General features: G+C 46.0%; 1 protein-coding gene across 2 annotated transcripts in view; it reads left to right on the top strand.

The window, feature by feature from the left end:
- The window catches only part of LOC115090807 (TBC1 domain family member 24-like), a 50,333-nt gene extending 24,989 nt beyond the window's left edge, over positions 1–25,344 (top strand). The window contains exons 3-7 of one of the 2 annotated variants that reach the window (XM_029600321.1): positions 6,413–6,571; positions 16,721–16,784; positions 18,193–18,291; positions 19,297–19,624; positions 24,254–25,344. In XM_029600321.1, coding sequence (XP_029456181.1) covers positions 6,413–6,571; positions 16,721–16,784; positions 18,193–18,291; positions 19,297–19,624; positions 24,254–24,399 — 796 coding nt within the window. In that variant the 3' untranslated portion in view covers positions 24,400–25,344. The remainder of the gene's footprint in view (positions 1–6,412; positions 6,572–16,720; positions 16,785–18,192; positions 18,292–19,296; positions 19,625–24,253) is intronic. The other variant, XM_029600322.1, reaches the window with a different exon arrangement.
- The last annotated feature ends 735 nt before the right edge of the window (positions 25,345–26,079 follow it).

Here is a 26,079-nt window from a genome sequence, read left to right as displayed (position 1 = left end):
AATGCATTCTCCTTTCCACTGCAATGCGAACAGTATTCTGAAAAATAACTTTCAAACCCAGGGTGGTGGAGCATTGTTGTGCTTGATAAAACCTGCACTCAACAAGATCGGGCAAACTTTCCCCCAGCCCCTGCTCACCTGCCCTGGCCGCGTCCATGGGTGCCGGTCTCCGGAGCAGCCCCAGTCCTCTCTCCCCTCCTTCCGGGGGCAGCTGGCGGCGAGAGCGGCTTCAGCAGCCCGGGGCGGATCGGGCGCTCCCCATGCGAGGCGGCTTCCAGCAGCCCTTGCCGGCGATGGTGAATGAGCGCACGCCGTGACCTCGGACATCCAGCCAGGCACTCAGGTCAAGGCGTGCGTTCATGCACCCTCGCCGGCGGGGGCTGCTGGAAGCCTCCTCGCATGGGGAGCACCCGATCCGCCCCGGGCTGCTGAAGCCGCTCTCGCTCTCGCCGCTGGCTGCCCCCCGGGAGGAAGGGAGAGAGGACTGGGGCTGCTCCGGAGACCGGCACTCATGGATGCGGCCAGGGCAGGTGAGCGGGGGCTGGGGGAAAGTTTGCCCAGTCCTGTTGAGTGCAGGTTTTATCAAGCACAACAATGCTCCACCACCCTGGGTTTGAAAGTTATTTTTCAGAATACTGTTCGCATTGCAGTGGAAAGGAGAATGCATTGATATAGCAGAGAGAGGAACTGCGACGCTTAAAAAAATCTTTCGTCCTTCCAGTGATGGGATTAGTCGCGATCTGAAGAGTGGCTTTCCCGGTGCGTTGGATTTTAGGTTGGGCAGGCAAGAGTTTAGGTTATGCTTGGAAACAACAGGTCCTTCCTTCCTGCTCCGGAGCTGTCAGCGCGCCCGCACGGGAGACCGGCACCCATGGACGCGACCAGGGCAGGTGAGCGGGGGCTGGGGGAAAGTTTGCCCGATCCTGGCTCCTCTAAAGGTTTGTCTCGGGGGGTGAGGGGGTCGTTTACCTGTGAAATTTCGTCTCTCTGACCTGCGCTCCACACTAACGCAGGGATAAGGGTAGGCAGTAAATTAGCAGGTTAAACACGCGGCAAAACTGCAGCTTAAAAAGGCAATAATCGGGGCGCACGTTACTGTATGGGAGGGAATAGCTAATCCGATCGTTTACATATCATATACATGCCGCGGGCGGAAAGGGTTACCCGTTGATTTAAAGAAGCGGTAAGGATGGGTTAAAAGGGATAGTGAATCGCGGGTTGGACTTACGCGGCCAAATTGTGGGTACAAAGCAGGTTAGAAGCAGGGTAACCACGGCCGCGCTTTACTGTATCGGCCTGTATGTGATCAGAAATTAACTTCTGCCTGGAGCAGCTGCCATATCTTTGACCACTATTCAAGTTTCCTTAAATCACGTCTCAATCTCTCTACTCCCTCCAGCGTGTCTACTCTGTTGCTGATCTTAGTATCATCTGCAAATAGAAAAACTTTACTTTCTATCCCTTCCATAATGTCACTCACAAAGATATTAAACAGAATTGGTCCCAACACCTAGCCTTGTGGCACTCCACTTAACACTGCTCTCTCATCACAGTAGGTTCCATTTACCAACCCATGCTGTCTTCTGTCCGTCAACCAGTTTGAAATCCAGGCCACCACTTTGGTGCTCACTCCCAAGCTTCTCATTTTTTTCACAAGCCTCCTATTAGGGACCGTATCAAAAGCTTTGCTGAAATCCAAGTAGATCATATCGAGAGCCCTTCCTTCATCCAATTCTTTAGTTACCCAATCAAAAAAATCAATCAGATTTGTCTGACAGGACCTTCCCCTAGTGAATTCATGTTGTCTTGGGTCCAGCAATCCTCCTGACTGTAGATAGTTCAATATCCTTTCCTTCAGCAGAGTCTCCATTAATTTAGGTCCTTCAACTTCACTGAGGTGAGGTTAACCACCTGTAGTTTCCAGCCTCCTCTCTGCTATCACTCTTGTGGAGTTCCCAGGGGTCTATTGAACAGGTAACACAGTGGACCTGCCAGCACATCTCTGAGTTCCCTCAGTATCCCGGGATGAACCTCATCTGGCCCCAAAGCCTTGTCCACTTTCAGTTTTCCTAGTTCTTCCCATACATTCTCTTCTGTAAACGGAGTTTCATCTACCCCATTTCCACCAATGGTCTTGTCAACCAGCAAAGGTCTTTCTCCAGGGTCTTCTTTAGTGAACATTGAACTGAAGTATGTGTTTAATATTTCTGCCTTTTCTTCATCTCTCTCCACACATTGATCATTGTCACCTTTTAGTTTCACTATACCACTTTGGATCTTTCTCCTTTCTCTGATATATCTGAAAAATGTTTGTCACCTCTAAGAACATAAGAACATAAGAAATTGCCATGCTGGGTCAGACCAAGGGTCCATCAAGCCCAGCATCCTGTTTCCAACAGAGGCCAAACCAGGCCACAAGAACCTGGCAAGTACACAAACACCAAGAAGATCCCATGCTACTGATGTCAGTAATAGCAGAGGCCATTCCCTAAGTCAACTCTTTACCTCTTTGACGATCCTTTCTTCCACCTGACATTTAGCTTTCTTGATTTTCTTCTTTGTCTCTCTCAGTTTCATCAGATATTCTTCCCTGTGTTCCTCCTTTTGGGATCCTTTATATTTCTTGAAAGCTGTTCTTTTTGCTTTTATTTTATCAACCACCTCCTTTGAGAACCAGATCGGTTTCTTATTTCTCTAACTTTTGTTTACTTTTCTAACATATAGATTTGTTGCTTTTGTTAATTGCTCCTTTTAGTTTGGCCCACTGTTGTTTCATCTCTCCCATTTTCTCCCAGTCTTCTAATTCTACCTCCAGGTACTTCCCCATTTCGACAAAGTCCGTATTTTTTAAATTCAAAACCTGGGTCTTCGTGTGTGTTATGGATATGAGGTGTTGGAGTGGATTCTTGGGTACTGCAGTGATGGCCGCTCCCACGGGGAGGAGCCCTGTGAGGAACTGCAGTACCAGGCTAGACTCTATACACGCAAACACAGAGAAGCACTGCCCGGGAAGCAGACAGCCGTGGAAGGTAGCTCCAGCAGTAATAGTCCAGGGATCCTCAGCAGAGAGGACCCGTCTCAATCTTGAGAAGATGAAGGCAGCGCAGTGAACAGGAACAAGTCCCGGATGAGGAGCACTGAAGCTGTAGGTGAGATAGACTGATAGGTTAGTACTCACTGAAGCTGAAGCTGTATCTTTGGAGTTCCTGGCAGGCAGAAGTTGTAGAGTGGCAGGCACCATATTAGGGAGAGCAGGCCCTCGAGGAGTGAGATCCTAGTATCCCAGGATAGGCACCGAAGAAAGCAGAAGCGCCCCCGAGGAGCGGGTACCCAAGTTTAAGCAGAATTACCCCATAGGGCGGAGAGAGCCTCACTGCCCGGGAAGCGGACAGCAGTGGAAGGTAGCTTCAGCAGTAGTAGTCCAGGGATCCTCAGCATAGAAGACCCGTCTCACTCTTGAGTAGGTGAAGACAGCGCGGTGAACTGGAACAAGTCCCGGATGTAGAGCGCTGAAGCTGTAGGTGAGATAGACTGATATGGTTAGTTACTCACTGATGTAGATAGCTGTATTGATGAAGATCCTGGCAGGCAGAAATAGATCAGTAAGGCACCAGAGTAGGAAGAGCAGGCCCTCGAGGAGTGAGAACCCGATATCCCAGATAGGTACCTGTAAGAGAGCATAAGGGCCCCCGAGGAGTGGGTACCCAGGTTAGCGATGAAATACCCCGAAGGGCAGAGAGAGCTTCCCACGGCAGCTAGGAAGTGGCAGAGCAGCTTAGATCAGAGGCATTCCAATCCTTGCTAACAGGGAGTGAAGGTTGGAAGAAGCCTTAAATATCCCGCCTTGATGACATCATCCACGGGGCGGGGTCAGGGCTTCCAGCCCTGGCTTCTTTAAATCCTTGTTGATAGCGCGCGTGTGCGTAGGGACGTCCAGGAGGTGGAGCCCGAAGTGGCTGCAGCATCATGACCACGGGACCAGGCCTCCCGCCCAAGGGACAGGCCGTGAAGCACTGCGAAACGCCAGAAGGTGCCCCGCTTCTCCGTGGCACGGTTAAGGAGACAGTCGGTTGGCAGGTAAGCAGGCTCGGTAACGTCTAGCTGGGCCGAGCGGCACAACAGTGTGATTTCTCTGCATCCTGTTTGCGATATCAAACCATACCGTTTGATGATCACTAGTGCTGAGGCGGGCTCCCACTTGGAGATCAGAGACATTATTCCCATTAGTGATCACCAAGTTGAGTACCACATCTTCCCTTGTGGATTCCATTACCATCTATTTGAACAGAGACCCTTGCAGGGCATCCACTATCTCTCTCCTTCTGGTAGATTGTGCAGAAGGGATTCTCCAATCTACATCCAGCAGATTAAAATCTACAACAATCAACACTTCTCCCTTCTTTCCCATTTTCTGGATGTCCTTCACCAGATCTCTGTCCAGTTCTTTCAACTGAGTCGGAGGCCTGTAAACCACTCCACTATAAATGGATGCACTATAATCTTTTATTAGGATGGCCCATAATGCTTCTTCTCTACCCCATATTCCATGCAGTTCAGTTGCTTGTATATTGTTTTTGACATAAAAAGTTACTCCTCCCCCCTTTCTCTCCCCTCTGTCCTTCCTTATCAAGTTATAGCCCGATAGGGCTGTATCCCAATCATGAGAATCCATGAACCATATCTCCATGTCTGCAACAATGTCCAAAGTCCGCCTCCACCATTAGGGCCTGCAGGTCTGGGATTTTATTGCCCAAACTGTGAGCATTTGTAGTCATTGCTTTCCAATATTTCTCTCTTGTTTTGTTGCACTTCCTAGTCACCTTTTCTGGTTTATTGAGGTGATTGATTTTGTTATTTTCTCCTTCCACTTCCTATATTGCTGTTTGAGGGTTGATGTCAATTTCATTGGCCATTTCCTGGCACCCCATTCTTTAGTTTAAATGCCTGATAATATATGATCTGAATTTCTCACTTAGCATCTTCCTTCTTGCTACAGACAAATGTAGGCCGACCTTTCCATAAAGCCTTTTACTGCTCCATACACGACCCCAGGCTCCAATGTATCCAAAAAAACCACTTTATGCTCACCAGGTTTTGAGCCAGGAATTGAAATTATCTATATGGCATAACTTCTCATTTCCTTTTCCATGAACAGGTAGTACTTCCGAAAATGCAATAGACTTTATAGTGTATCTTATCATTTTTTTCTAGATTTTGGAAATCTTTTTATACTTCGTGGAAGCCTTTTCTATTGAGGTCATTGATTCCCAGATGGATGATAACACTGATATCAAAGTTTCTACTTTCTTCGTCAATGACTTTCTTTTTTGACATTTGATTCTGTTGAAGGGCTTCTTGGTGCAATGGGCAATTTTACTTTTAGCAAACATTTACAATTCTGTTGCTGAGGTTTCTTCATTCTCCAATGCAGAACAAGCATTTTGTTAGGGTAACAGTGGGAAGAGTGGGTGTCTTCATCACAGGCCTTATTCTGCCTGAGCCTACTGTTATCCAACTAAAAAATTGTTAGAAGTACAGGCCTTCTCTCTCTCTCTCTCTTTTTTTTTTAATCTGTGCCCCAGACAAGAAGGCACCCTTTTAGGTTTAGTTAATAATTTCCCCCCTCCTAAAAATAGGCACACACACAATCTTACAATTATACACCACTTCTATAATAGCCACTAATATATGAATACAATCAGAAAAAAAATTCACTTAGCGAGTTCTGGAAGGCTTGTGACCCAGGATTATCTGCAGACCAGAGACCCTGCTCCTTCCCTGTTCATGAGTCCCAAGACTTTGCTCTTCCTAGCGACAGAGCCTTATGGCCAGGTAACACCCCACCCCCACTCCAATCAATTGCTAGAAGTACAGGCCTTCTCTCTCTCTCTTTTTTTTTTTTTTTTTTTTAATCTGTGCCCTTTTAGGTTTAGTTAATAATTTGCCTGTCCTAAAAAAAACGGGCACCATAGAAAACTTTTCTGCACAAAAAGCAGGTGCCAAAATCTGCAGGTGCTTTATGCCTATGGCAAGTTTCAAAGAGAAAGAACATTAATAGACGCAATGATGGTAGCTCCACTTTCTACATGCTCCAAATAGTTTTCTACCACGTGAGGCAAAACATGTGTTTGTCAGGAAAATGCAAATATCTGGCATGAAAGAGAGGCCCAAATTAACAGGGATAAATTGACCCTTATGTTAACTAATAGAGCAATATGCTATTGTTTTTCTAATAGGCTAGCAAAATTAATACCACTATCAAAACATGCAAATCAATTCTTACAGTCTGAATCAAGCATTGGGACTATTTTGCTTGGTTGGGAGATCTTGGTCTCCTTTTGAAACCATCTTCGATGACTGATTACAGAACTAGTGACTCTCCTGCGCTCTGTGTTTCTCCTCCCACATGCAGGCAGTCCACGCAAATGAGTGTGGATCTTCTGAACTTCAGTTCTACGATCGTCACTGCTCAGGAGATGCGGCTTGTGTGGTCGTGGATCCCAGAAAGATTCTCCTTGTTCCCACCTGTCCTTCTGTTCACCACCATGGATCATGGGTACAGTTTGCAAAGGTAAAAAAACATTATTCCTGAAAGTTAGGAAATAAAAATGAAAACCTGGAAATGTCAAACCAAGGAGAGGACTTTGTACAGTTAAAGGAGAATTTTAAAAAACCCTAGGGGTTGTTTGGCCAATTAAATTTCTTGTTTGGTTGACAAACACCTTGCCCCTGGGTGGAGGCAGCTTGCCTAGTGAAATGACACCTGATATCTGCACTGCTGGAGCTGCTGTTGTTGACATGTTTTACTGTTTTAAGGTCATTACTGAGCCTGGGCTTGGTTCACCTCCCTCGCTGTCCTCATGGCCGCCTGCATGCAGTGATGATCTTAAACAGTAAAACTCATCAACAGCACGACCTATTAACTTAAAATTGGGACCACAGGTTGCAGTATGTATATAAATAAAAATAAAAATATATTATAATCAAGTATTATAATTTAACAGGTATTTTTTTTGTGTGTAATCTTATTTTTGGTTTGTATTTTATATTCTGTGCTTTTAATGTATGTGTTTGATTTAATGTTTATTTTATGATTGTAATGTTTAAGCCACATTGACTAATTGTATTAGAATTGCAGGGTATAAGAGCCTATAAAAGTAAAATAGAGTTCTTGGCAGCAATGCACTAATCCAGAACTTTCTTGCTACTCTGCAAAAGGTAGTACCATCATGTCCAACAACAGAACGTTTTGAGCCCAGGACAGACATAGATAATTGGTAGGGATGTGCAGAAGGAAAAAAATTGTTGCTATTCGGTATTTGTTGCATCGGGACCCAAATCCGTTGCATCCGTTTTTGGGGACACCCGATTCATCCATTAGTTGCATTTGGTATTCATTTCCCATTAAAGTTGGAAAATCAAAAATAAACCCCCCATCCCAACCCTTTAAATTTAATTAACTACAACCCCCATCCTCCTGACCCCCTAAGACTTGCCAAAAGTCCCTGTGGTCCAGCGGGGGTCCTGGAGCGATCTCCTGCACTCGGGCCGTTGGCTGCCGGTATTCAAAATGGCGCCGATAGCCTTTGCCCTTACTATGTCACAGGGGCTACCGATGCCATTGGTCGGCCCCGTCACATGGTAGGAGCACAAGATGGCGCCAGCCGTCCATTGCCGTTTTTGGCAAGTCTTTGGGGGGTCAGGAGGGTGGGGGATTTATTCATTAATGATACGTTGCATTCGTGGGGGTTCTCCATATGTTTCGTGGACCCAAGAATGCAACAAATAAAGACCTATACGTTGCGGATTGCGCATTCGTTCAAAACAAATGCACATCCCTAATAATTGGGGCCCTTAGATCATTCACCTTTCGCTTCCTCCCCAATATCTCCCAAGTCAACTACCTTTCCCTACCAGGGTTAGCTCACCCATCTCTCTCTCTGACTCCAGATCAACTCACACACCCTTTCCTGTCCCTCTATCTCCCCCACCTCCTTAGGTTAGCTCACTCACCTCTCCCTGTCCTTCTAGCCTCCAAGCTTAGCTCACTCTTCTCCTTACCCCCACCCCACAAATCAACTTCCTCACCTTTCTTCTTCCCTCACCCCAGGTCAGCTTTACTCACTTATCCCCAATCTGGACTCATTTCACTCCATCCTTCCTTCAATTCCCAGGTCAGCCTGTCTCTTCTTCCTCACTCTGCTATCAGCAGAAGAAGAGTAATGAGTAGAGAATTGTTATAATTAGTGAGGTTTGGGTGGACCCTTGGACACTGTGGCAGCTGACCACGCCCACTGGGGGAAATCCTGTGAGGGGCCACAGGTCAGGCTCAGCTTAAGACACACAAACACAGAGATTGATCTTTTATTAGACAATGTGATGAAGCCACCGGAGGTGGCAGTAGTGAGCAGTAGAAGTAGCCTGGCTGGGCTAGTATCCCTCAGGTGCTGGAACAGCGACTCCTCCGGTAGCAGTGCTGTAGTGGAAAGAACTGAGAATAATGAGTACAGTGGAATATGCACAAAGTCCCAGTATGGAGAACCCCAGGATTGGGATAGCAGGCCCCTCGAGGAGCGAGTACCTGATCCCTAAGAGCAGAGAGGCTTGAAGGTAATGTACTCACACAGCGGTTCCATGTAGGAGATGGCACTAGGGCTGGAACGGAGGCAGGCCCTCAAAGAGCGAGTACCTGGTTCCAGGGAACAGCTCTGAGGTGAAGATGGTAGTACTCACTGGTGTTGAAGATAGTGAATCCTTCCAGGCAGAAGAGAAGGTAGGAGCAGGCAGTGAGTCAGGGAACATGGGCCCTCGAGAAGCGAGTACCGGTTTCCTGATAGCAACCTGAAAAGCAAGTGAGGCCCCCGAGGAGCGGGTACCCCGTTAGCGTTAAGAGTCCAATGGAAGATTGGAGGCAGAGTAGCTGGGTACGGACAGCGAATCCCATCCGTAAGAATCCCCCTTGTTAACTCAAAGGCTAGCAAACATTGTAGGCTTTAAATATCCGGGCAGCGTGACATCATCACAGGGGGACGCCCCTGAGGTTCGCGCCAAGTAGGAAATAAGAGTGAGGGCCGCGCGCCCTAAGGTACCAGCAGAGCATGGCGGGAGGCAGCGCCCAAGCCGGTCTGGGGACGCCGGAGAAGACGGCAGGCAGATGCTGTGGCAGCCAGGCGCCCATCCATAGCGAGAGGAGGTGCAAAGAAAGAAAGGTAGGCAGAGTGCAGCCGTCGGGAAGGGACGGTTGCAACAAGAATGGAGCATAAAATTGAAATGCCATCTTCCTAGTGGCTATCAACCTTCCTTGTTTTGTTGCTGGAATATCGAAAAGTGCCCATGGAGATAACCTCAATGTCCTTGATGGGAAAATATCAAGTTAAATAGCATGAGAAATATGCTGGACCAGTCTGGTGAAGGTATTTAAAAGTTGTGGAAAGTATTTTAGAACTATCTCTGCTTTCAGTCAGAAGCCAGTGCAGTCATGCCACACTGCTGCCATTTCCCTGTACCCAAGTGCTGCAGTGACTCAGCAGCAGCTCAGGCAGAACTGATTCAGCAGGATGGACCATGCAAGCCCTAGTGACGGATTTAGGATTTCGCAGCCTCCAGGCATTGTTGGTGCTCCCCCGCTCCTCTCCGCCAACCCTTAAGGTCAGACAACTGGGAGTAGAAATTCTAAAGCACAGCTGCAGTTTCCAGCAGTAGCTCAAGGGCAGATTCTGTGGCAACAATCAGGAAATTCTAAAGCATATTGATAAACATTTTCATCTTTTATTTTACGTTATAGAAATAAAGTCGTTTTTCAAACTTGATTGTGTCTGTTGTTTTTCATTGCACGAGGAAAAAGGATCCCAAGTATCAATGGAAGGAGAAGATCTCAGGGATGGGGAGGGAGAAGGTGAGAGGACCATGGATGGAGCAAGGAAGAGAGAATGACCAGAAATGTAGAAGAGCAGGTGAAAGAGCTGGGAGATGGAGGAGGAGAGTGAAATGGAAAGAGGAGGGAATTGGGGGGGAGGAGGACCACAGATGGGGAGGATGGGAAATAGGGAAGTGCAAGGAAGTTGGGAGGGGGGAGAGGTCAGGAATATGGTATGGAGGAAGAGGAGAAAGAGAAAGAGAGGCTCTGGGATTGAGGAACGGGAGTGAAGAGTTGGAGGAGTTGGTGGGTGGATTCCAGGATCTAGGGAGAAGGAAGAGGTAGAAAGGAAAGGAAAGGAAAGGACGTTCCAGGATTTGGGGATAGAATCCAAGATCAAGGGACTGAGGATCTGATTTGCAGTTGGGGAGAATGAGGAGGCGGCCGGTATTCCTACCGTGCTCCCCCTTGCACCTCTTATCTGTCCTCCCACTCAATCTAGCACACACCTCCTCCCCCCCCCCCCCCCCCCGCCCCCAGCATCAGCCCTTCTCTCTCACATATGAACACTGCCTCTCTACCCCTCTCCCCCCCCCCCCCCCACGTTCCCCTTGTCTCCCACACACAGACTCCCTCCCTATTTCAGCTAACCCCTTTCATCCCCACCCCCCTATTGAACCCCTCCTAATCTCTCCAAAATGCTATGTGTGCTCCAGGCTCACCCCTGCAGCTGCCTGGGAGGGTAGGGGCTGGATCAGGAAGCAGAGGGCTGTTCTCTACTGAGTGAGATTCAGCATAGCTGGAAGGCATCCAACCTGCTGCCCCTAGGTTTTTTTCCATACTAGGCACAGGCCTATTGACAAATCCAGGTCTACCGAGCCCACTGCTCCAGTTTGTATGCCTTTGCGGCTGCACCACAGTTCTAAGTCAACATCTGTAACAACCCCAGTGCTTTTCTGAGTTGGGGGGGAGGTGTTGGTTGCATTTGAGCCTCCTGTATGCACTATTTCTAGGGCTTCATAATTCACTGGTGGTACATTTTTCTTTTGATATTTGTTGTTGCCTCCCGATTTCTTTGATGGCATGCTCTTTGCCTCTGTATTCTTTTCAAGAGACCAAGTTTGCACCAACTACTTTTATCCACTTTCCTCCATTATGCTGAAGATTTCCTCTGTTAAATGCGCTCAGTTTCCCCAGTCATTTTACCAAAGTGAAATCTGTGACTCCTGCCTGGGCTCTGATTGCTCTTAGTGACTGTAGCGAGGGCCATCCTACAGTAATCACTTTTGCCACTTCCAGACAATTCATGCTGCCAGCAGCCTGAATCAGCTTTCCTCTCTTTTCTTCTCCCCAGCTGCAGAATAAATGAAGGGTTTTTGAGCTTAATTATTCAACAGAAGTACCTCTTAAAATCACTTTCTGTGACAGGGAGTTGGATCTTTGTGTTTCCTACTCAGGCTTTTTATTCTGCATTGATCAGCAGTAAAGTTTATTTGCTATGCATTCAGTTCTTGTACATAGAGTTTCAGGAAACCTTATTTTGAAGCTTTTTTTTGTTTTTGTTGTTGTTGTTGTTGTTACTGAGAGAAAAAATGAAAAAGTGGCAGCACCAGCAAGATTATTCAACTCACATATTAATGGCAGGGTAGGATTTAAGATTTTGGCACCCATAGGCAGAGTGCCACAGTGTTGCCCCTTTGAAGCTCTGCCGGCACAAAGCTCTAAAGCAGGGCTTCCCAAACTGTGGCTTTGAACCCTACATTAGGCCACAAAACCTTCAGCTGAGGCCACAAGTACCTCAAAGAACAGTGCTCTTCAGGTACCAGCAGCCACATTAATAGTGGAAGTCAGCGTGGGGTCTGTGAGCCAGCACATGCTCACCAGCCCTGCCGTTGCATACGTTTCTGTGGTAACGGGAAGCCCTATATGAGGAGGGATCAGGAGCATTACAGGGTCTCATACTGAGTTTCATTATTAATGCTGCTGCCACCTGCTGATCACAGTCTGATTTGGAACCAGCCGTGAGGGAAAGGGGTGGGCTGAGTGTGAACAATGGCCAATCCAGGTCACAAGTACCTGGCAAGTACCCAAACATTAAATACATCCCATGCTACTAATGCCAGTGATAGCAATGGCTATTCCCTAACTCAACATGGACTTCTACTCCAGGAACTTATCCAAACCTTTTTTAAACCCAGCTGTACTAAATGCCCTTACCACATCCTCTGACAACAAATTCCAAAACTTAATTGTGCATTCAGAGAAAAAGAATGTTCTCTGATTTGTTTTAAATATGCTACTTGCTAACTTCATGGAGTGTCCTCTAGTCCTTCTGTTATCTGAAAGAGGAAATACCTGATTCACATTTACCCATTCTAGTCTTCCCATGGTTTTGTAGACCTCTATCATATCCCCCACTCAGCCATCTCTCCTCCAAGCTGAACAGCCCCAACCTCTTTAGCCTTTCTTCATAGGAGAGCCGTTCCATCCCTTTTTTCATTTTGGTTGCCCTTCCCTGTACCTTCTCCAATCACCTATATCTTTTTTGAGATGCTGCTACCAGAATTACACACATTATTCAATCTGGCACCCTAGGCAGGCCTAAATCCGGGCCTGATTAGTGGTCTACCAGACCTAGATTTGCCAACAGGCACACTAGACCTGTGCCCAGGGTAGCAAAAATCTGGAGGCAACACTGCCAGTTGTGCTGAATCTCACTCTGCAGAGATCAGTTCTCTGCGTCCTGCTCTAGCCCCTCCCAGAGCACAGAACAAGAAGGGAGGGGGGTGAGGCTAGAGAGGATAGAGCAGAGCAAAGAAAAACTGCATGTTTCCTAACCCAGCCCCTCCTCTCCTGTCCTGTGTAGGGAACAGGAAGGGAGGGGGTGAGACTGGAGCAAACAGCAGAGAGCAAAGAAGACTCATTCTCTCCCTAATCCAGCCCCTCTTCTCCTGTCATTCAGGGACAGGAAGGCAGGGATTGGACCTGAAACATACAGAGCAGAACAAAGAAGGGCTATGCCTTAGACCTTTGCTCTCTATTGTCTGATGTTGAGGGGAAGAGGCAAAAGCATTAATAGTTCAGAGAGGCAGCAAAAACGTAATTCCATCACTGCTTCCTACTTTGTTCTTATCATAGGGTCTTTTATTTTCTTTTTTTGCCCTAATACATTTTGGGGTAGATGTTGAAAAGTATAGTTGGGCTATACCCATGTAACTCTAAGAGTTAGGCAGGCATATCCGGCTATTTGAAAATTTACCTCCATATTAGCACGTAAAAAGTAAGTGCATATTTCTCTAGGTGTGCACTTTCACCTGTTTAAAAAGAGGCATTCCGGGGGTATATTGATGTTAGGAAGGAGGGGTATATTCTCATAGGCAGGTTACCGAAAATTGCTCTGTTCATTTCTTATATTTAGACACTTTATTTTGGAACAAAAGGTTTACACTTTCTTTTTTTTGACCCAGCAGTTTCCTTCTGCTCCTTTGTACTTCCATCTTGGTTGGTACCACGGCTGGAATCTGGTGCTACCAAGTCTTCATTTGTAACTCCCTGGGGTTTATTCCCTTATTTTCATGTCCCCTCCCTCCTCCCCAACTGAGCCCAGCCAATGCAGTGGCAAGCCTCGGCCAAAAGCAACCAACTGTGTCTCCCCTCTGGCATCCAGCGAACGTGGCCCCCTGAGTGTTTTCACTAGGTGCCGCCACTAAGTGATGCCTGAGGCTCCCCTCACCCACAGGGGACGTGGACACTGCCTCTGCAGCATTCTCAGCCCCAGTAGCAGAAACCTGGCCTGAGAATCAAACCCAGGTCCTCTGCATGGTAGAGAGTAGCGCTACCCCAAGCCCCATGTGTACGCTTTGTAATATGGTCATGCTTCTTTTTTTTTCCTTTTTTTTTTCAAGTATTTCTCTCTGAGTTCACCCTTCAGCTATCCATGTTGCATTCATTCTTTATTGCATCCATTTGATGCCTTCAGGAGGCTCTGATGAAAATTAGCAGAGCAACACCCAAATATAGTTTGATTTCGAATGGTGAGAGTGGCGGAATAAGGCATGTTTTCAGAAATATTAAATACAAATATTGCCTCACTTATTCCATTCCTAGCTCTTGTGTGAGGAGGGAGTGAGCACATGCTGGCTCATAAGCCCTCTGTTGATTTTCTTTCCTTTTACTGCCCCTGAAGGTCTTCTCTGGGACCAGCTGTGTCCCTCTCATCCCCGAGCAGGTCTGTGGGATTTGGATGTCCCAGGCAGTTGTCTTGGTTGCTGCCTAATGCTGGTCCTGTTCGGTTCTTTGCAGAGTCCAGTACAAGTGTGCTTTTGGTCAACCAGTAAAGGTCACTGTTGAGCGTAGGCCTGTTGGCCTCAAGGATTGGAGTTGCATAGCCTGCCTCTGCACTAGACATATGTGGGTTTTTTGTTTTTGTTTTTTTTTTGCAGCCCCAGCCAGCCCAAGATTTGGAAACTAGGTTCAAAACATTCCTTGTGCCAGTTGCACCAAGTTCTGATACTCCCTTTCAGATAAGTATCCTGGGTCCCTGATCTCCTAGTAATGCTACTCCCATGTGATCCATTCAGGTGGGATGTACAGAGGATCAGAGAGTAGCTGCTGGAGGCTGGAAGTAATCAGCAAGTTTTATGATTTAATTTTCAGAGCTGTACAGTGCAGTTTCCTGGTTCTATACACTCACCACTGCAGAATTTAATATACCAGAAAAGTGTTCAGGTTGTTGAGCTCTTGTTTTAATACCATTCAGTAAAATGATGCTGTTCCCTGTCCTTGCTTTAAAGCATACAGTATCTATAAGCAATTACAAGCATTCCTCCATTTATTATGGCAGGGTTTGTTTGGTTTGTGGGGGGTTTTTGGGTCTCCAGCTGCATAGATGCCTCAAGACTCTGCGCTACTTTTTTTTCCCTATTTAATTTTAAATTTACTCAAGTGATTATCTGCTTCACTGAGCAAAAATAAGACTTTGGAATCTCGGTAATATACAGGAGCTACTTTTACCAGTTATTACACTGACATGAAAGCTGCTGTATCTTAAATGATTAAACGTTTCTGCAAGAGTGGATTTATGGAACTGACATAGCTGTTTAACAGAACAGGACTTCTATACCAGAGCTATCTGCTAGCAGCCTGCTTACATCTGCCTGGATTTTTATTTTTTTTTTGGCAAAATGTTATAGGTTGAAACAACAAATAGATTGCCGGGTTTGTTTTCCACACAAATTTCTTTTTTTTTTCCTGCACTTCTGGGAAGAAAAAAAGCTTCTTGAAAGACTTCCAGCTTTTGAAAATCAATTACAGTTCCCTAGCTACCACTTATTATAAACTGTGTTGAAACAATGGTCATCTAACAAACAGTAGGTGATACCTTTATATTGAACTAACAGAACATACATATATGACTGGCTTTTAAGGACCATTCTGCACTGACCTGATGAGGGCATAATGGCCTCACAAAACTAATCACACACATGTTATCTTAGTCCAATAAAAAGGTGTCACCTACAACTTATGTGGACTAAGAAGGGATCCACTCTACTTTATAAACTATGTTGACCTTTAGCTGTCTGTGGTAATCATCACTGTCTTTATTATAAAGGTGGTTTGTTCTCGAAGTCCCCACGCCTCTCCTTTTCCCAGGGCTTTTACAGCTACATTACAGGCATGACTAATGGTTTTTAAATTCATTTTTAAGCTATTTTTATTTTTGAAATGGCAGGTTTGACTACAAAAGCCTTATATTTAGGGATAACTATGTGGAAAAATGTATTTAATTTTTGGGGGGTGTCAGACATGAGACACTTCTATAAAATCTAATGATAAAATACTAAAACCACCTTTTCTGTGGAAGTAATTCTTCCTAGGAGAGCATTCTGCTTATAAAAATGTCATTTAATCCAATCATCTTCCTGTCCTCTTCCTTTTGTTCTGCCACTAACAACCACGCAAAATAGATCCACCTACAGATTATAGATCATCCAGCTCTCAAGAACTAAAATGATAGTTCCACCCTCATGAAAAGTACCTCTGACTAGAGGTGAGCCCTGGCTCTGTAGATTCTGCAAGTACCAATACCGTCCCCTCCTATTAATTATTTTATTGCTAAGTCATTTTTTCAAACTCTTTCTATGATTAGCAGTTGAGCCTGAGGATCTGGGAGCAGCCATGTTCGGAAGGCTGCCACAAATAACCTCGAATGGAATCCAGTTTGTTGTTTGTGTGATGCCATTAGTGATGTCATAACCAATATGGGCCAATCAGGTTCAGAAGGCTTGAGTCAATTTGTGACGCTTGCTAACATGATTTAAGTAGCAGGAAAGTTAATAATGACTGCAAGAAGAACATTACTATTAATGAAATGCACGTTCCACTTTTGAAATATGAGACAGTACACAACTGCTACAACCAACAAGCATACTGTCCATCATACGGCGCTTGCAGTCATATACCAAGACGCCATCCAACTTTCAGATTTCCAACTTCCCAAAAATACTTTCTGCAGGGCTGTCCTTGGGAGGAGGGGGCAGCAAACAGAGGTGACCGCCCTGGGCCCTGCTTTTTTTTTTTTTTGGGGGGGGTGCCATTCTGCCATGGTAGCCCCATCACCAACATTATAATTTTTGTGTTCCAAGAGCCTGCTGCTGTTGATTCACCCTGGGCCCTGCACCCTCCTAAGGTCAGCCATGACTTACTGAAATATCAATACTCTGTGCAAGCCCCCATTCACTCTACCCGCCCCCCCCCCCCCCCCCCCCCCCCCCCCACACACACACACACACTTATGAAATAGCTTTCAGAGTGGACTTTACAATTTCAAGCTTAAAACCTGTTTTTAAATGTTTCCTTGATCAGGTTTTATTCACATTGTGAAGGTTATGAGCCAACAATACTGCTGATAAAAACAACCGATGATGAGGTAGGTATTTTCAAAATATAAAACAGTGTTGTGTGTACAAACACAGGATGTGCTGCTGACAAAAGGGGAATGCCGCATGAGTGCAGCCAGGGAAGGGCTGAAAGAAATAATGGAGTGACTCCTGCCTGGACTTTTCAGGCAGGATCCAGTCCTGGTTTTATCTCTACTTCATGCAGGGACCTGTAGCTGCGATTGCCTTAAGAAAATCAGGACTACAATCCCTTGCCTACCATGGGGGTAAAACCAGGACTGGATCAACCTCTCCTGAGAACATGGAGCCAGTTGGCATCCCTGCCCCTACCAGGAAAGCCAACTGCAGTCATGTGGTATTTGTGGTGTTGTAGAAGGCTGTAGCAACCCAACTATGCATTCAAAACTACAAAACGATTTCAGTTTTTAAGGTTTTTATTTAGCAGCTTAATTTATAACCTTGTGCTAGCTATTTTGTGAAGTAGCAAAGTTGTGATCATGTATACTTTATTTCACAGTTCGGAATATAAGCAGATTTAAATAGCCACATTTTATTTTTTACCCTTGCATAATGTTGCTTCTTTTGAACTGGAAATATATCACAGACCAGCACAAGGTGGTTTAAAAAAAAGGGCGGGCAGGACAGGTGCCTGCACAAGGAATGCCAGTGCGTGAGCATGATTGGAGGGTTAAACCCCCTCCTGCCCCTCTTGCCTGTCCTGGGCATGCCTCTGTGGTACTAGTCTCTAGAGGCTGTGAACCAGCACAGACAGGGGTGTTGGGTGCAGCTGGGACAGATGTTTAACTGGATGTTTAACTGGATGAGCATGCAGGATTTACTCCAGTTTGCAATCACTGCCCTGCAGGTGATAACCTCTGGAGACTGATAAAATAAATGTGGGGAGAGAGGGAATAATGTTGTTTAGGTTTAAGATTAGGCTTTATTCTGGCTAGGAGAACAACCAAACTTATGATCCTTAATTAGAGGCACAACAAGAGATATGCCCCTATACACTCTCTCCTGTTCAGTCCCTACACATTCTAACTCCCGATGCATTAGTAAAGCATTGAGTTGGGAATTTTAAAAATTTTTAACATGTGCATTAAAACTTTAGGCTGAAATTCAGGGCACGGGCTGGTAACACACTTATTGTATCAGCCTGATAGGAAGCTGTCAATAGAAGGCTGGTAATATGCACAAAAGTAATGTACCAGCCTCCATATGGAATACTGAACTCTGTGTAGTAAAATCAGATGTCTATAAGGAGGAGCAGAAATGCATAATAATATTTATGCTTAATTACACACTTGACTCAAGGATGGTGTTTAGTGACATTGTTTTATCCTTCAAATGATTCTTTCCTTAATTGTCTTGGAAATTCCCTGTCCTGAACCTGCCTTCTTCATTCATTTATCTGTGAACCTGACTCTTTGCCAGGTGTGTGGTGCCTTCCTCTCCTCAGACTGGGAAGAAAGGAAACGACACAGCGGGCAAGTTGCCACTTTCTTTGGGACAGGAGAATGCTTTGTTTTCAGTGTAAGTTGGTGGTTTCCAAACTAGGGTGGCATCATTTAGTGGATGGGGGGGGGGGTGAAATTAACTAGGGTTCTTATGCCATTGGGGGGGGGAGGGATGTCGCTGGAGGTGAGAAGTGCATGTGCAAGCCTGAGACTTTCCTTTCTGCTGTTAGTTTGCTGCACTGCTGCCATGCAGTACAATGTTGTACAATGTTGAGTCAGAAGCAGAAGATGCAGATTTTTTTTTTGGGTCCTCTGTAGCAGAAGGATGCACCAGGGGAGGAGAAGGAAAGGGAGAGATTTAGTCTGAAAAGAAACTTCTTCCCGGGCCCTCACCAGCAAGGGAACTTGAAAGACCTGGGCATGCCATCTGGGGATAGAAGATTTAAAATGGGAGAAAAAATTGAGAACAAAAATTTCTTTTTTTTTTTTTTTTTTTGCAAGTATTGCTTCTAAAAAAAATCCCCTCATTTTTTAAATGATTTGTGTTCACGTTCCCACTGGGCAAAACTGTATCCCTTTCATTGCGCAGGATTGTTGTGCAGCACCTTGGGAAAGAAACTGTTCAAAAATAAAAACTAAACAAATAAAGAAATGATTAATATTTGTCCCATCTGTAGTCACACATAAAAATCTGGACTATTTATAGAACTATATCTGCACTAAGAAAGCAAGAGTTAATTCCAGTTAACATTACAATAGTTACTTAAACTGTAATTAAACAATAGGGAAGTGATAGCAGTCAGAAGAACCTAATAATTGGTTGGTTGAATGGACTCTTTAAATGCATGTTTGGTCTCACTTCCTTAAGGTTTTTGAACCATTAAAAAGCCATATATTTGGACATATTTAGTTTTCATCATGTTTTCTTATAGTCTAATGAAGATATTTTGGTCCAGCTCAGGGTGACAGTTTGGCATAGCTCAGGGGGTTATTGAGGCTGAGAGTTATTCTTGTGCAGAATTTTTTGCTTAGAATATCACAGGCTTGAGTCTGTGGTGACTTGGTTACTTGTCTCTTAAAGGTTCGTCCTGAAATGGAGAGATACGAGTGGGTGGTCGCCAAGAAGCCGGAACTGAGCAAAATGGTTGCACCGCGCTCGCCGCGTTCTCCACGCCTGCCTCGCTCACGTTCTCCTTCTCCTGGATCGCCTCGCCGCTCATCTTCACCTTCCCGACCCTCTTCACTCTTATCCTCATCTCCTGGCAGTCATGGAATTTCAAACTACTTAACGGTTCCCGTGCCAGGAGCTGCTGATCGCCTCTCACCCTTCCTGTCGGTCAGGCACTTCCAGCTGCCCTCCAAAACTGCCTCCATGTTTATGTCGGGATCTCACGAAGGCTTCATCATTGGTATGCTGCAGACTTAAAACATAATTATGTTCCAGTCCTGCTTTACAAACACCACCCCAATCCTCAATGCATTTATACAGGACAAACTCTAGATTCCACTGAGCAACATGTTTGAAAACCAGGACAGGAATAATATGTCAAGATTTCATGCAGTCTGGTTGACACAGCCAGTGGAGTAATGTTGTGCTATTTCAGTATTCATGTTGTGTCAAGACCAAAATGAAGGTGGCCTACGCAAACTGTATCCACAGGTAGCACAACAATATCTATAAAACCTGCAAAACAAAGCCATTTGCCTACTTTAGGTTAAAAAAAAAAAAGACTGAGGTCAAAGTCTAAAAGGTTTTTCTATAGGGGAGAAGCAGCAGATACTAGGAGAGAACCAGGGCAGGGATGAGCAGGAGAGGATCCAAGCAGGCAAGAATTAGGGCTGGCTAATGGGAACAAGAACACCAAGACTAATGGGAACAAGAACACCAACACTAGGTCCAAGCAATTCTGTTGGAGAGCTGTAGATAGGAATTTTAATGCCCAGGGCAGGCAAGCAAGCATATTTGTGCCCCTCTGCCTCTATCCCGATCCCCTCTCCTCTCTCTCTCATCCTCAGTCCTTCTTCCCAGTATAGATGGTATGAAGGGAGCTGTACTCTTCCTATATTTTCATCTTCTGCCAGCTTGCATTTCAGTCATTTTTCTGCCCCCATGGAGCTTTGGGCCCTATCTGGCTGCCCCTCTTGCCCACCCTTAGTCTGTTGCAACAGCAGGATCCAGGAAGCAAAGAGGAAGTTAAATCTAGAAATCAAATCCAGTCTACTTCCTACTGGTCTGATCATGGAAGCTAGAGGTGATTTCTGATGGAAATTCAGGTGTAGTTATAGATCCTTCAGAAGAAGAATTCTACATGGCTGGACAGTGAGTGCACTGTGGCAGTCCCCAGATTAAGAATCCTCAAACTTGGCCAAGTTCGACAGTTCCTCAGTTTTTTAGACTATTTCCTTTCTCAGCTGGCATTTCCGGTACTTCTTTTCCATGTTTCACACATTTCTACTTCAATTACTGCACAAATGATATTTTCGCCAAGGCTGTCTATCCCTGTGCCTGACATTCATACCTCCCCGAGCAGTAAGGAGTCTGATGATGTCATCATCTGCAGTGTATTATGGGAATGTGAGGTTGTTAGAAAGTAAGATGACTACCCTGCATTCATCCCATGTTGCCCTTTAAATATTCATTTTTCTTGGCGAGCAAAGCATCAGACAATTACCAAAATATTTAACAGCCTGAATTAATTGGATTCTTTGTACTTCCTGTCAAAGGATATTAAAATGCATTTGCATGAAAAGAATGCAAGTAAAATCAAATAGTAAACTGCTCCAGGTGCTCCTATTGTACTATAAAGCCAGGGTATAAGATTAGATTTGATTAGACTACAGGTTCTGAAGTGAGAAATGGCATAAATTTGGAATTTGTGATTTAGGCCTGGATTCACTATTCTCGCAGAGAATAGTGAATTGCATGGTACTGGGGGGCGGGGGGTCGAAGCGGGGGACAGGCCTGCAAAAGCCGGCAGCCATTGCACCACTGCGGTGCGTTGGCTGCCGGCTTTCGCACCGAATAACTACACCATAAAAGGTGTAGTTATTCGGCGCGAAACTGGCGGCGATAAGGGTCCTTACCTTTTGCCGTCAGCGATGTCTTCGCGGCGTTGGCCCTGGTGCCGCCCCAACTCCTCCCCTTCCGGTGCCGCCGCCGCCCAGAACCTGCCCCGATTTAGGTATCGCAGGCGAAAAGGGACTTTTCCCTTTTCGCCTGCGATCCCTTTAGAGAATGACCCCCTTAGATATTAAGTGGTGTTTTTAGTATTGTTTTATTTGACGTAGGTGGTACTCTGTGTGTTGAATGGGTGTATTTTTTAAAATTAGTTTTATATTGCTATTTGTTGTGTTTTTGTATAATTATTTTCATTGATGCATTCTATGGTGGATTGATTTTATTGTGATTGCATATTTGCTATGTTGTTTTAGACTGTAGGGTATACCACTTTGATTAAAGTTTGATAGGAAAAGTGAGAGATAAATGTGAAAATTAAATTACCTTTCAACTTAGAACCTCTAAGAACATGTTTTTTGTTGCGATCCTGCCCGTGAGGAGCGCGGGCAGGCTCTTACCTTCGTGGCCAGTCAGGCCGCTGACGCTGCTGCTTCCTCTGAATCAGCTGGGGCCGTCCCCGCAGCTGTCTCCATGCTGCCGGGAGCTCCTCCATGCAGCCAGGACGGCTGCTGCTGCTCCAGCTCTCCCCCGAAGTCCTGCCTCACTGCCGGGGTCTTCAGCCGGCAGGGAGACCGTCCCTGCCGGTGCCTGCTTCAACCCGGATCCTCGCCCGGCAGGGAGCCATCCCTGTCGGTGCCTGCAGACAGGTACAGCTCCCTGCTTCCCCTGCAGCCAGCCTTACCTCTCTCTGCTTCTTCCTGCTTCAGTCCTTGCAGCTGGGAGCTGCTCCAGCCCATGGCTGCTCCGCTGCTTCCCTGGGCCTTCCACGTGGCTGAGGACGCCACCAGCTTCCAGCTCTTTGCTCCAGCTCCCTAGGGCGCGGGCGCACGCCTCTCTGCTCCTCTTCAAGGGCCAGCCAGGTGTGGCCCCCTGCTGACCCCTCCCTGGGCGTTGTCCACCTCAGTCCTACAAAAGGGCTCAACTTCCATTCCGTCTTTGCCTTCGCAAGGAGTTGGTCACTCCTGAGATCCTTCGCTCCAGGAAGTCGTCCGTGTTCCAGCACTTCTGCAAGGTCCTGTGTTCCGTGTTCTTGTCAGAGCTCCGCGTCCAGTCCTGATGTCTGCCTGCTGTTCCAGTCCTGATTTCTGCCTGCTGTACCAGCCCTGATGTTTGCCTGTTCATGTTCCTGCCCTAAGGTCTGTCTTCCAATCTGGTATCCATGTTCCAGCCCAGATGATGCAAGCCTTGTACCTTGTTCCTGAATTCGCCTGAAAGTTAAGTACCTTGTTCTTGAATCTCCTGAAAGCTAGCACCTTGTTCCTGAGTTGGTTAATGTCCTGGTACCTCGCGGCAAGCCATGTCGTGGTCCGTGACCAGCCCCACAGGTGGGCTGAGTAGGGCGCTTCATGATGCAAGCCATGTACCTCATTTCTGAGTCTCTGAGAAGTATTTACCTTGTTCCTGAATCTCCTGAAAGCTAGCACTTCGTTCCTGTGTCTTCAAAATCTCCTGGTACCTCACGGCAAGCCATGTCGTGGTCCGTGACCAGCCCCACGGGCGGGCTGAGTAGGGCGCTTCGTGATGCAAGCCATGTACCTCGTTTCTGAGTCTCCGAGAAGTCCTTACCTTGTTCCTGAAACCTCTGAAAGCCTGGTATCCTGCGGCAAGCCATGTCGTGGTCCGCGACCAGCCCCACGGGCGGGCTGAGTTGGGCGCTTCATGTTGCCAGTCTCGTACCTCGCCCTTGAGTCTCCCGTATGCATTACACCTCGTTCCTGAGCTCGTCTGTTCCTAGTCCATGTATACTTCCAGTACCTTGTTTCTGAGTCTATGCCTGCACTTCCAGTACCTTGTTCCTGAGTCCACGTCTGTGCCTGAGTCTACGTCTGTTACTGAGTCTCGTCTGCATCCATGTTCCAGTCTTCGCTGCCCTGGCCTCCCTCCGGCCTGCCGCTTCGTGCCGTACCCTGCGGCAGGTCCGAAAGGGCTGGGAACGGTCGGAGGACTGTTCACAAGACCAACATTGCATTGTTGGGTCTCCCGAAGCGTGCAGGCCCGGAGGAGGGCCTGTCTTCCAGTCATCACTCCAGCCTTGCTTCCGTCCAGCCCATGCTCGGGCATGCCACGCCTCCCGCGGCACCTCCTCGGAGTTCCTCTGGGGTCGAGCCGTGGCCCAAGGACACACATCTCCCAGGAGTGGGATCGCTCTCCTAGCGCTCCTCAACAGTTTTTGACATCCTATAGATGTCAAGTTGAGATCATAAATTTATGTGCGAGCCCGTCCTTTTTCAGAAAGAAGAAAGCCTCATATTCCTTTTGGCAAAATCTAAGTGCTGCCTTTATCATTAAAATCTATTATTCGCTGACTGTTTCCAGTGAAATGCTCTTAAAACAAGAACAGTAGTCTGGAAATATTGCCTGATGATTTCTGCTTTTCCCATCAGATGATACAAGAGATTTAGGGTCTAATTCATCAAGGTCTTTTCCCAATGACACAAGAAGAAAAAAAAAGCCTTAGTGGATCAGGGCAGAAGTGTGTGAGGGATGTTTATGTTTATGAGTGCCTTATACACTGGGAAACAGTGACAGAAGATTATCTAATAATAAAGAGCTTCCCAAGCCTGTCCTGGGGACCCCATGGCCAGTTAGGTTTTCAGAATATGCATAATAAATGTGCATGAGATAAATATGTATATACTGAGTCTCCAGTGACTGCAAATTTCCCTCATGCATATTCATTGTATATATCCCAAAAACCTAACTGGCTGTAGGGTCCCCGGGACAGCTTTGGGAAGCCCTAAGCTAATGTCTGTTCAGATTGGCAGTTTTTCTTTTTTTTTTTAATCAATAAAACAAACGTGCCTGGGTATCTGCAGCTTGCTGCTCTCCTTTTCACCTTGCTCTTGCTTTTGTTTTCCAGGTGGTGGAGGCGGCCAGGCCCTGAACATTGATGCTGATCTCCTCAACGGGAGGACACAGAATTGCGAAACCTTTGACAATCCTCCCCTCTGTCAAGAGACCTTCCAGGTTCAACTTCTTGAAGTCTGGGGTTTCCAGAACTCTTGAGCAGCCCTGACTATCCCCAGCCTCCAAAATCACAGCGTGATGGAGGCCCATTCCCATGGCATGAAATGCTGCCACTGGCAAAACACCTACCGTGCAGAGAGATACAAAGCCCTCTGACTTCCGTACCACTAGATGGCAGTACCCACCAGCATGACTGAATTTGGACTTGACTCTGCCAGTGGTCATTTTATTTAGAAGTGCCAATGTGTTAGTAGGATCAGCTAAACGAGAAGAACCTGAGATTTCTGTTGGTTGTAGTAAAGCTAAGTGTGCTAAATCGACGTTATCCAGCTAAGATGAAAGCTGGGTTTTTTTTGTCCAGTTTGTGCCTGCAGAGCTAAAACTGTGAGCTGGGACAGTGGGATAACCAACATGGGTCTCCATTGATAAAATTCACTAGGTAAAAGTCTGGCCTTCTGGTCATGTTACAACATTTTTTTGTTTTATATCTGTTCGATTTAATTGCTCCGCATTCATTTTTGGGGCCTCTCCTGTGGCTCAGCCCACATTGCTGCATGATTCTGCAGCCCAGCGGGACCAGCGTAAGTCTGGCGTGCTGTGGACGTGACATGCTTGATCCCAGGGAGGGAGGGAAGACAACTGCAGCAACCTCAATCAGTCAATGGAGTGGGGCTGATGGTAAGTTTTAGAGGGTACTTCCCTCCAGCCCTCCTGACTGGTGAGGGCATCACTTGGGCATGCTGTACAAGGTGAAGGGAGCGGTTCTGCAAAAACAGAGGGATGATAAAAAAGGACTTTTTTCACATGCAGTTACTGATAGCATAGGACAGGGATTCTCATCTCTGGTCCTTGAAAGCCACAACAGGTCTGGTTTTCAGGGTAACCAAAATATGCAAATTAACCTTGTTCTTAGACATAAGAACATAAGAAATTGCCATGCTGGGTCAGACCAAGGGTCCATCAAGCCCAGGATCCTGTTTTCAAAAGAGGCAAAACCAGGCCAAAAGAACCTGGCAAGTACCCAAACATCAAGAAGTTCCCATGCTACTGATGCCAGTAATAGCAGTGGCTACTCCTTAAGTCAACTTGATTAATAGCAGTTAATGGACTTCTCCTCCAAGAACTTATCCAAACCTTTTTTGTACCCAGCTATACTAACTGCACTAACCACATTCTCTGGCAACAAATTTCAGAGCTTAATTGTGCGTTGAGTGAAAAAGAATTTTCTACGATTAGTCTTAAATGTGCTACTTGCTAACTTCATGGAATGCCCCCTAGTCCTTCTATTATCCGAAAGTGTAAATAACCGATTCACATCTTCTCGTTCAAGACCTCTCATGATCTTAAAGACCATAATGTATATATGCATCTATACCTGAAGAATATGCTTTGTAGATATCCTGAAAACCAAACTTGTTTGTGGCACTTGCTGAGAATCCCCGGCATAGAAAGCTAAGAATAGTTTTTGAAAATGTAAAGCTCCATCACTTAAATAACTCCACCTCTCAACTGTGTGATTTAGAATGGACATGTGTAACAAGTCTGCACAACTCAAAGGTCTCCCCGAGGATGGGGAAGAGAGACTAGAGCAGAAAATAAAAACAACATACATAAAATAAAATACATAATGTCTTATTATTGTAAATAATGCAAACAAAATCAGTGCATTCACGTTTACATAATTCATTAGGGATCGAATACTCAATAGGAAACAGAGAT

This window comes from Rhinatrema bivittatum, chromosome 4 (assembly GCF_901001135.1).
Source record: "Rhinatrema bivittatum chromosome 4, aRhiBiv1.1, whole genome shotgun sequence".
Taxonomy (NCBI): domain Eukaryota; kingdom Metazoa; phylum Chordata; class Amphibia; order Gymnophiona; family Rhinatrematidae; genus Rhinatrema; species Rhinatrema bivittatum.
This window is presented reverse-complemented; position numbering and strand designations above follow the sequence as displayed.